The sequence below is a fragment of the Sinocyclocheilus rhinocerous genome, unplaced genomic scaffold (assembly GCF_001515625.1).
Source record: "Sinocyclocheilus rhinocerous isolate Xijiao unplaced genomic scaffold, SAMN03320098_v1.1 scaffold17855, whole genome shotgun sequence".
Lineage (NCBI taxonomy): Eukaryota > Metazoa > Chordata > Actinopteri > Cypriniformes > Cyprinidae > Sinocyclocheilus > Sinocyclocheilus rhinocerous.
The window spans coordinates 35,634-47,196 of record NW_015625358.1 but is presented as its reverse complement, the minus strand read 5'-3'; the positions used below and the strand labels follow the sequence as shown (position 1 = coordinate 47,196).

At 35.7% G+C, this 11,563-nt stretch overlaps 2 protein-coding genes across 2 annotated transcripts; both read left to right on the top strand.

Moving 5' to 3' along the window:
• Positions 1-1,095: 1,095 nt before the first annotated feature.
• Positions 1,096-2,481, top strand: LOC107750099 (NACHT, LRR and PYD domains-containing protein 3-like; the record flags this gene model as incomplete). The annotated part of the gene is made up of 2 exons (XM_016565370.1): positions 1,096-1,372; positions 1,476-2,481. Coding segments are annotated over 2 exons (1,283 nt in total), but the record flags the coding sequence as incomplete, so codon positions are not given.
• Positions 2,482-3,081: 600 nt separating this feature from the next.
• LOC107750089 (uncharacterized) lies at positions 3,082-9,468 on the top strand. Its single transcript, XM_016565360.1, has 17 exons — positions 3,082-3,248; positions 3,763-3,849; positions 4,007-4,174; positions 4,308-4,469; positions 4,614-4,688; positions 4,766-4,846; positions 4,999-5,151; positions 5,395-5,553; positions 5,755-5,823; positions 6,458-6,643; positions 6,758-6,919; positions 7,079-7,150; positions 7,745-7,801; positions 8,066-8,134; positions 8,259-8,339; positions 9,026-9,175; positions 9,279-9,468. The coding sequence occupies exons 1-17, from the start codon at positions 3,082-3,084 to the stop codon at positions 9,466-9,468; spliced, it is 2,088 nt and encodes a 695-aa protein (XP_016420846.1).
• Positions 9,469-11,563: the final 2,095 nt, after the last annotated feature.

The following is an 11,563-nucleotide window of genomic DNA, read 5'->3' as shown; positions in this document are numbered from 1 at the left end:
AGTAAAACAAAATAATTATTTATTTTCGTAATTGACACTTAGCCTAAATGATATCTGCATTTGTCATTACAGTTTAATTTCATTTTCAGATTACAGGAGTGCACCGATTTACTGAAGACAGCAGATGGATATGTTTAATTCTGGTAATTTACAGTCACATGAAACAGGCCAGTCAGATTAGGGCCGTATATAAATTTTCCTATTGGCCCAGTATAAATATTTGCATAAAAACTGTGGTTAAAAATAACATTAGTGACCTGTCTTTTCTTTTCTTTCCCACAGAAGACAAAAGAGGATCTGTGGGGCCTCAAAGTGCTGATGTCTCTCAAATCAGTATCACTGCCCAGAATAGAAGCCATATTTCAACACCTGTGATATTAAATTCAGCAGTCACTGGAAATATTAACATTGCTAATAATTACTTCACAGGTGTGTGTGTCTGTAAGCATCCCTCTATGTTGGTGGAAGTAGCACAGGAAAAAAAAACTGTAATACAACTAATATATTATTATAAATATTGTAATATTTTGTTTTAACTTTATTGTTTAGGACCTGGAACTGAAGTCACAGGTTTGTGAATATGTAGGCCTAATTTAATTTACACAACCATATAAATTTTTGCTCATATTTGAGATAATGTGAAGTGGATAAAGTACATATAAAACAATGGTTTTGCAATATTTTTTTACATGTTAATCCCATCGTTGTTAATTCCACATTCATCTGAAGCAGAAACATTAAATTTGTTCTCAATAAAGTAAAAAAAAGTTACTAAAAATGGACATGAAAAGGAATGAAACATTATACTTTTGTGATTATATGATTTCAAAACTCAAGTTTTGTTTTTCCTATTGTAGGCCCTGGAACTCAAATCATAGGTATGTAAATTTATTTGTTTATACTACTAGGTGAAATAACCATGATCAAAAATTTTTAATAAGTTTTTTAGATTGTTAAAAATGTTGAAGGTGGGGTCTAAAATTAGCATTCACCAAAATAGAATTTTTTTGCGTTGATTAAATATTGTATGATTCCACTTGAATTGTAAGAATGATAATCTCACTTTTATTTTTTTTTTTTTTTTTTTTTAACCAGACACAAGCTCAATCACAGAATACAAGCAGTTCCTGCTGTCCGAGTATGCCTACATCACAGAATACACCTCCCGTGCCAGTGAACAGGTACTGCTTAATGACCACTACATTGACCCGTTGATTGTTCAGAAACGCAGAGAAAAGAAAGAGCGAGAAAATGAAATGTGCTCTAGAGGGAAAAGATTCTTCAACACCAGAGAGCCTAACCAAAGAAACAAAAACATCATGGTTGATCAGCTTTTTGGCCCAAAGAATGGCTCCAAAAAAGTGAAAAAGTTGTAATTCTACAAGGTGATTCTGGAAGTGGAAAATCAGTCACTACGCAAAAGATCGTAATGGATTGGGCCTCTGGAGATCTTTACACTACACTCTTTGATGTAGTAAAGAGCTCAACGGTCTTTCTGGTGAGATGAGCCTGGTGGATCTCTTGGAATGTAGTTTAACTCCAGATGAGATTGTTCAGATCTTAAAAGACATACCACAGATGATCTTGTTCATCATTGATGGTTTTGATGAACTCATGCTTTCTGTAACCAAAGAGTCATTGCCTCCGAAACCAGACATCAAATCCCATCCACTGGCCATCGTTTGCTCTCTTCTGAAAGGTCGTATGATGAGAGAGTCCTTCCTTCTGGTTACTACGAGATCCTCTGCTGTAGACAAACTGGAGAACATTCTGAAAAAGCCACAGTGCTTTGTGGAGATCATGGGATTTTCGGAGAAAGGAGTGAGTGAATATTTCCGAAAATTCTTTGAGGACGAAGAGTTTTCAAGTCAAGTGTATGAGCAGGCGAAGATACACAAAATGCTCTACACCGCTTGCTTCATCCCTGTCATCTGCTGGATTATCTGCACAATTTTCAAGAAAAAAGGAAAGGACGGAGTTGTAACAGGCGAGCTGACGACAACCACGTCCATATTTGTTGATTTTGTTTTCACACTCTTAAAGCATCACAGTAGTTTGAATCAGCATGAAGAGCTTGACCTCCTCAAGAACCTGGGTCAGATAGCGGAGAGTGGAACGCCGAAACATCAAGTGCTGTTTTCTAGAAACGATCTTCCAAAGGCAATCTCAGATTTACCAAACATTCCCTTCCTATGCACGTTTCGCCAACAAGAGAGAACTTATCTGAAGGAGATGTTTGGGTTCTTGCACCTCAGCTTTCAGGAGTTCTTCACTGCTCTCTTCTACATGTTAACAGACAAGGCAGGGACGAAAATAAAAGTCAAGGAGCTACTGGAATCAGCAGGCAATGAGCATCTCTTACCTGTCATCCAATTCCTTTTTGGTCTCGAACAAGAAAGTGAGCCGTTTAATCCCAGGAGAACATCCAAAGTTGACAACAACCATGTGCTCAGCTGGAGAAATGGATTAGCAAGGTTATAGAGAAAAACATAATGGATGCATTCTACATGAGTGATTTCATTCTTCATTGTCTGTATGAAGTTCATGATAGGGACACATTGAAAAACGTCATGAAGCTGTGGGAACGCTCAGGTATTAACATACACTGGTCTTTGAAGGGGGTCGACTGTCAGGTTGTGATGTACTGCCTCCAGTATTCATCACACATTATCAGTATGGAAGTTAAATGCAATGCAAAAGATCTAAAGATGCTTCAATGCACGTGGGCTATTTGACGTAATGTTCTCTTGGTTGTGAATTATATGCTACCCTGCTTATATTTGTAAATGCAGCAATGTCATAGTTCTCTCAAGAATTAGTTAGACACTAAATGACCTGCTCAAACCATGATCTGGTAACTAATTTAACTCCTGCAATGTTGTCATAGATATTATGAGCGGAGCTCACGTGTGCTTGCGGAGGAGTGTACACACTTACGAGAATGAACGAGCAAAACTCCCGCGGCGAGTAGAAAGGCTTACATTTATATTTATGCATCCACCATAAATCCAGAAGGCAATAAGGACATGTTTTCATTGCTACAACATGATTAGTAATGCAGTGTTGTGAATGCATTGCAGTATGGAGGATGGAGCCCTATCCGGCGATGAAAGTGTGCAGAAGATCCTGAAAACTCTCAGTGGACAAACATCAGTGGGTAACATTCGGCTGGTGATGAGGAGCATCAGCAACACCAATGTCGATTTAACTATGAACTTCCTTTTAAAAGAGATGATGGGAAGATGTTTCAGATAAACTAAACACAATGACAATGCAACAAGCAGGCAGTCGACAGTACATGAACATCAAGGTTTCTGGTAGGGATGCACCGATACCGATACTGGTATCGGTATCGGGCCCGATACTGGCCAATTTACAAATGTAATAAAAATATAGGTATCGGCATCGGTATCGGCAAGTACCAAAAATAAAAGTATCGGTATCGGGCGAGTACTGGAAAAAGTGGTATCGGTGCATCCCTAGTTTCTGGTTTTATTGTATGTAAATCTAGGCAAATTTGTACACAAATATTGGGAACATATGCATAAATTTACATGAATTTAATCAAGTAAAGCTTTAATTGTATAGCGCCTTGTTTACAAAGTGCTTTACAGAAGAGAAATGAATGTATGTTGAATGAGTCAGTTTTAGATAGATTGTATAGTCATGTCATCTGCCCTAAAAGCAAACAAACATAATCTTTTTTTCATCTGAAACCAGGACTTTTGTATTGTAGATTAATCTTCATTTCATTTGATTTCACAGTGTATGTATTGCCAGTCAAGCAGAAAACATGGACAAGCGTCTTTGCTCAGAGTTCACAATGTCAAGCAAAAATAATTCCTTCTGGTAATTGAATTCATATTTATTTCATATGTATTCATTTATTAATTCTCGGTTAATTTAATTTATTCACAAAAAAATATAACATTATATAACTAAAATAAGTCTTTGAAGATATGTTTGTTAATATAAAATAATGAAAAATTGCTCTTACTCATTTCAGGTTTACTGTTGGGCACTCAGAAGGGCATCAGGGTGAAATCTCAGAAAAGCATGGTCTTTGTTATTATCAGGGTTTTTCAAAAATATCCTTTGGTCTTTGTCCTTTCTCTGCAATACCCATGACTGATTTCCTCAAGACTTCCCATAACCTCAGATGCTTCTCAAAGATGTTGGTATTCTCGTTCTACTTAGTAATTCTGCTAATATCTTTGTTGAAAAAAATTTTTTCAAGCTAAATTCCCCCCCCTTTTTTTTTTTTTTTTTTTAACACATAACACTGGTGTCTGTGTATTTATTCCCAGGAAAATCACTGAGTTTGGTGTGAATGTGGATGCACTGCTGTCTTTCCTAAATTGTGTTCCTAGTTTAACTGCGGTGGACATACATTCCGAGTATCTCACAGATATTTGGACTTCCAGGATTCTGTCCTACCTTCAAATCAATCCAAATATTTCTCACATAAAGTAAAAGGAAAATAATGTTTACTGTATCTCTCAATTTAGAGCTGATTTACATTTTGATTTCTTTGGCGTGTAAATTTACTTATTAATTTAAGTTCAGTAATTCAGACTGATTTGTTTTTTTTTAACACATTCTTGATCTTTTAGGTTTCATGTGAGCAATCTCATGATTAGTGATGAGGAAAGGGTCTGTTCAACATTTTCAGTCTCTAGAAAGCCATTTGAAGCATAAGTCATCCTTTCTTTTTGTTTGACTTGATCTGTCGGTGGTTGCGTTTACTAACTGTTGGTAAAATCTATTGCAGGTACAAGATGCACATCAGTGAAAGGAAAAATCCCTCATCGAGTCTTGCAATGGACAGATGGGCTTATGATATTGCGTAAAAATTCATGCATGAAATATCCCATGTTCTTTTAACTTAACCACTTTAACCATTTTATGAAGTTTATTTTAAATTCAGGACAAAGCTCATAACCATTTCAAGTCCTACTGTGTGCACATTTACTGTATGAAAATGAATGTTTTTTTCAGATCTAGTAGCAATGGAGAGTTGGTACATTCCCATCGACTGGACAAACCAGCACTGGTGAAGCTCAACCTCAGTTTCCCTCCTTTTGAAGGATCTAGTGCCAGTTGGGAGGTTCTTTTCAAAAGACTTTACCAACTCATTCAGTTGACAGAACAGTGAGTTTGTGCTTATGGATGTATTATGAAAACTGAATTAAACTGACTTCAGTTATAGTTATGTTTTAAAGTTAAAACTTTAAAATTCAGAATTTATAAGAACATGAAGTCATAATAATTTTCAATAGGTATGCTTCATACAGGGTGATGAATATAAAAAAAAGTTCAGTGGCCAGGGGAGAGTCTAATGATAATAGAATGCATTGATTTGTTTTGTTTTGTGTTTTTTTTTTTTTTCATTAGATGCCCAGAGTTGAATGAGCATGTGGATTCTCTGCTGCTATTCCTTCACTCTCTTCCTGGTCTGAAGGAAGTAAAAGTTTGGCTAAGCAGCCTATATGGGAGCTGGGCGGCTCATCTGTTCACCCTCTTCTTGTCTTGTTCCAGTTTACTTCACTTGCAGTAAGAATAACCTAATGCATACAAAACATTCAAAGTACCACGATGCAAATACCTTTGTATATTAATAAACATTCAGTACCATGATCAAAGTTTCTTGTTATCATATGATACTATGGTACTGCCACAATGCATTTGTAAGAAAATGGTTGTTTTTTTTCTTTCTGCACTAAAAACTAAACACAATGATTTCTCTTTTGGTAGGTTGAATACCAATATGTCTGTTATTAGTGATGGGGAGAATCTGGGTATAATGAGAGCTGATAGAGTGAGGTAAGACATCTACTATAAACCTCAGTGCACTGTACTGTCTAGTAACATTTGGTTAGATTTATAATTGACATTTAAGGCTGGAATACATTACACAAGTTTGTACATATTTTTGCTCCAATTTGCTATCTGGATTCAATGCTACATTGGGGGAAAAAAATTGGTGTAGACAATTTTCACTCAGTTACAAAGAAATGGCAATTTACACATTGAATTAAACATGACATTTTGAAGTAGTATTTGCTTGTAAAACATACTCCAGTCATCTTCTTTTATTTACTTTGAAAAAATATTTACACGCATCTCCTTGCAATGAGGCATGTTTCTGCGTGTTTTTTTTTTTTTTTTTTTTGGAAAGTCTGGTAGTATGTGTGTATACAAGTGTATGGTGCCTAGTGTTTTAAAATCTGTTACAGTTTTAAAAGTTGTGTATTCCAGCATTTAACAGTTGTATGTACTTCTTGGAATGCTTTATAAGTTTGTGATATTGCCTTAGATACTGGAAAAAAAGCAACTGCTGTAATACTCTATCACTCGATTTCCAACAAGTCTGGACATTCTGAGAAAAAACAATTGCTTAAACTCTTTTTCATGCTTTTAATGCTTTTAGTAGCGGTTGTCCTCTGTTGTTTCGCAGGCTATCTGTCAGCTGTAACCATCTGAATTATATAGATGAGTGTTGTGATATCAACCCTTTTGAACCTCCAGTGCACAAAGTGCTTCCCCGTGTCACCATCACATTGACAGATGACTCTGAGAATGCAAATGCTGACTGGAGGAGATTCTTTCAGTCCTACAACCAGCTAAAAGACTTGACTGGGTGGTAGGTAAATGCTTTGATACCAGAGAGAGAGAGTGTTTGTATGTGTCTGTTTGTGAAATGGTGTTTTAGTTCAAAATTATTATTTTTTTAAAATTGTGTGTGTGTGTGTTTAAGTTCTCCAAGGTATGACAACAAGAATGTGTGTGATCTGCTCTCTGTCCTGCACTCGGTCTCTGGTCTGAAGGAACTGGATCTTATCTTCAGATTCATGACTGTGGATGGAGCGTCCAGAGTCCTGGGCCTCATTCAGATGAACCCCAGCCTGACTGCATTAAAGTGAGAATTCACTTCACTCCTGTTTACACATACAGTAGACATAGCTGGGTGTTTCAGTCTCTCAGAACAAACACAGTTGACATTGTGATAGTGGCATTTGCACATTGAACCCTGAATTTCATGATGACAAAAGCTCACCTTATTATTTTTGTGGCTTAGTTTTTTGGCAGTTGAGTGGCCTGAGACAAGTAGGGCGAACTTCAAGAAGGACGGTAGGAATGAATTCTTCAGGTAAGGCATTAGTGATTCCTGTATTCTAAATGACCTGCATCCACGAAGGCATGTGCCACTAACTAAAGCTTTACTAAAGAGCACATTTAAATGAGAGAGAGAGTGAGCTGAAGAACTAACTCCATCCCATTACTCTTAATCCAGCGCCCCCTAGTGATGCTATCAAACAATAACATTATTAGTCCGTAGCAAAATACACCACAATAATAAAACTTTTAATTAATAACAGGTCATTAACAAACATGTTGAATGGATTTGTAGTTTCTTGAGACTTCAAATATGAATATATAATATAATATAATATAATATGATATATGAATGAAAGGTTTCATGACATTTCCAGCCATTTAATCTACAGTAGTCAACATTTGAAGTGGATAAAAAAAGTTAATCAAAGTTGTCCTAAGACAAGAAAGCATTTTAGGACAATTTTGATGATAGATTTTGATCCACTTCAAATGTGTACTGCTATATTATGAACTAGATCTGTTAAGCTTTATATCTTACGATGATGAAGTTTAGACAGATTTGACACAGATTTCACCATGCTTTTATTAACTGTTAAATGTAGCTATCTCTGTGGTTGTTTTTCAGTATCCATAGAAGGTCTGAGAGTGAAGACAGTGATTCAGAAGGACTGAATGGTATTCGGTGGGATGACAGTTTTTACTCAAGTCTCTTATTGGATAACCCATTATACTTACAGTACATAATCTGACATGTGTGGTATTTTAGAATGAAATGCAAAATATGGTCTGGGGCTTGTTTTTATTGATTGTAGAAAGTGGGCATTATATACCAGAAAGGAGTAAGATTATTAGAGAAGATGGGACAAAAAAGTAAAAGGGATTTGTGATATCATCTGAAAAGAAAAAAAAGAAAGAAAAATAGCATGGTTTATGAAAATATTCACAGGTCTCAGTCTGCAGGACAGATGTCAGATGGCATGTCCTCACCTCTCAGTGACTGCAGCGATGAAATCAAGTGAGGATCATAAACTGAATATTTATGACACTGTTATAATCATTACTTTTGCCTACAACATCATTCTGTGATCAGTTAAGTCTGCTAAGAAAACTAACACGGGCTGTGTGTTTTTCATCTGAAGTGATTCTTATGAACTGGACAATGTGGAGTGTATTCTCTGCTCGGATCTCAGGAGGTGGAGGAGATTATCAGGTAAGTACAGGTAAAGAACACTGCATTTCTTAAACATAAACTGCCAAAAAACTGCATATTCTCTAGTTGATGAGTGTTCAGTTGTTTGGTATTTATATATTGGACGTTTTTATAATATTTGTTGTTCAACAGATTTTTTTTTAATTGTGAGATGAGCCTATTTAGACCAAATAAGATCAGTTAGGAGTGGTCAAGAGGCAGTAAATTGTTAACGGTATTCCCCAACCAGAGCCGATCCTCCCTATACGCAAAATACGCAAGCTGCGTAGGGCCCCTGAAACACCAGGGGGCCCCCTTGCTCTCAAAGATGATTTAATTTTAGTTTCGTTTTTGAATTTGGCCAGCGGTTATGAAAACATGAATGATAATTTCTTTTAATGCGGTGCGCTGTCGCCCTTTCTACGTAAAAATCAGTCAAATCATGTAATGTGAATGTCGTACAGTCTTGCTCGAGACTTAAAAAAATGAGTTGAAAGCATACCGAGCCGTGGAAGAGACACTGTTTCTCAAGCGCTTTCCGCGAGCGTGATTCGAGACGGAGTGAAAAACAGACAAATGCGTTTCATTCATTCGTTCATACCCAATCATACTCCACCGCCCCAAATACAAACATTTTATTTCTCTGTTTCATGAATCTTTTTGTGTACAAATAGTGTAGTATTTGCAAGGTCAGCTGGATTTTTGTTTATATTTCAGCTTGTTTTTGAAGTGCACCGGCTCCTGTCCCAGTACAAAGTCGCTGTTCTCATGCATAGAGCTCACCCTGTCTGAAAACTCAGATAAAACTAGCAGTTACTGGAAAAACTTCCTACAAGCATATAACCTGTGCAAAGGGATCTCTGTAAGGTAAAAATAATCACTGCATATATTTTAGTATTCACGTGAAACAGAGTATTAAATCAATAATATATTTTTTACTAAATATGAGTCATTTTCCATGTAATAACAGACGTCCTACATTTGAGGAGAGTGTGGACGCTTTGCATTCTGTGTCTGGTCTGAACAAGGTGCAATTGACAATGGACAGCTTGACTGAGAACTTGGCTCCAAAGATCCTCTCCCTGTGTCACACATGTCCCAGTCTCCATAACATCTGGTATGATAAACTAAAGAGACCAGAGAGACTAAAACCAGTCTGAATATTCTGCTAGATAACTATTTTTGTGTTCCATGTGGAAAAAGATTTAACACATGTTTAAAATGACAATTATGATGATGTCTGTGATGACAGCAGAGGCTCTATTATATCTAATTTTAAAATAACAATTGTTTGCAGAAATCTGGCCAATTGATATTATTTTGATATCATTTATTATGCCACTTTTATGTTGTTATTGTATTCTTAAATTGATGAACTTAAAGCAGTCAATATTAAAATCAGACATTAAAGTACACTACCAGTCAAAAGTTTTTGAATAGTAAGATTTTTATTGTTTGTTTTTTTTAAGTCTCTTCTACTCACCAATATTTTCACAATTTAAAATAACTGCTTCCTATTTGATTTGATTTTAAAATGCAATTTATTCCTGTGATTTCAAAGATGAATTTTTATCATCATTACTCCAGTCACACGATCCTTCAGAAATCATTCTAATATTCTGATTTTCTGCTCAAAAAAACTTTATTATTATTATTATGTTGAAAACAGCTGAGTATACCATTTTAAAATATATTCAAATAGAAAGCAGTTATTTTGAATAGTAAAAGATATTTCACAATATTACTGCTTTTGCATTATTTTGGATCAAATAAATGCAGGCTTGAAAGAGAATTCTTTAAAAAACAGTACTGTTCAAAAACAGTATTGTGTGTATTTATTTAAAAAAAATAATCAGTAATTTTTTTGTTGTCAGTTATCAGGTGGATAAGATAGATACAGTGAGCTCAATGTGTGTTCCTCTCTCAGCATCACCAGAATCAGACTCTACGTAAGTTTATCCCTAAACTGTCCTGCATGCCCGTAGCCAGCTATGAGGTCACCGAGGTCCGGACGTCAGTATTTTTCCGAGGTGTACTTTCTGAAATAATTTCCTAATATAGTATTAACTCTTCCTTCGTGCTGCAAAGATATTGCACAGCACCAAGATTCAACTTATCCTCCAAGATTCAAGATCCTCCTCATTTGAGCTGCCTCAGTTCGTCTGTCACGGAGACAGTCACCGCTCGTCAATGTAAAAAAATATTTGAGATGACCAATCAAATCAGAGTAGGCGGGCTTTATATGTTCACAGAAGCTGCATAGCTGGAATTTCAACGCGACGCTTCAGTTAGCGGCTATAAAGTGCGGGATAAGATGTAAGTAGACAAACATTTCATATCTGACAGCTGTTTTGCGATATAAATTTTAAACGACTGACAAAAATAATCAGAAATGCAAACTAATAAACTTGTCTAATTTCACCATTTTGAATTGACGTGATTCATGTAACGTTAATGTGAGGGGACAAGAAACAATATAAGCCGTTTTCATCATATATTAGGCATATGATTAAAAATGAATGGGCACATAGGCCTATTGTGAATTTATTAAACTTAATTACGTAGCTTTCCTGGTAGCCTTCAATAAAGTAACTTGTTTAATAAAATGATTCATAAAACATAAATATCAGTAGACCATTTGTTTACTTTGTTCACTGACAAAGATGAAAATGAAAATACTATCTATCAAAGCTGACATGGTTTTTAAATTGTTATCCAAATGTTTGGCCTCTAATTATTTCCTATTAAAATGCAAAAAACAGGGCTGTCAAAATGGCTGTAAAACTAAAGAATTTTATACTTAAATATTATTAATAGTATTCGAGTTACATTCAAATTTAAAAGTCATAAATTCATTTAGGGGAAAAAGCTTTTGTCTCCTGTGGCTACAAGAGGGTGCAATGAATTCGAATACAGTTTTTGCATTTGAATGTGGATTTTAATTCTAAATTAGATGAATATTCGGAATTCTAATTGTAATTTGACAGCCCTAGCACACATGCAGTTCATTAAAAAAAAATTAAAGGGGTCCTATTATGCTCTTTTACAAAGTCTTGATTTTGTTTTGGGGGTGTACTAGAACATGCTCTCATGCTTGGTGGTTCGAAAAATGCATTATTTTTCACATAATTTGCATTATTAAAATACCTTTCTCCCCAGCCTGGCACAAACGGCTCGATTAGTTCCGGCTTTGATGAACTTCTTCATCGTCTCGTCTGATGCACTCAACCAAGCGTTCTAACCACAACCTCGCCC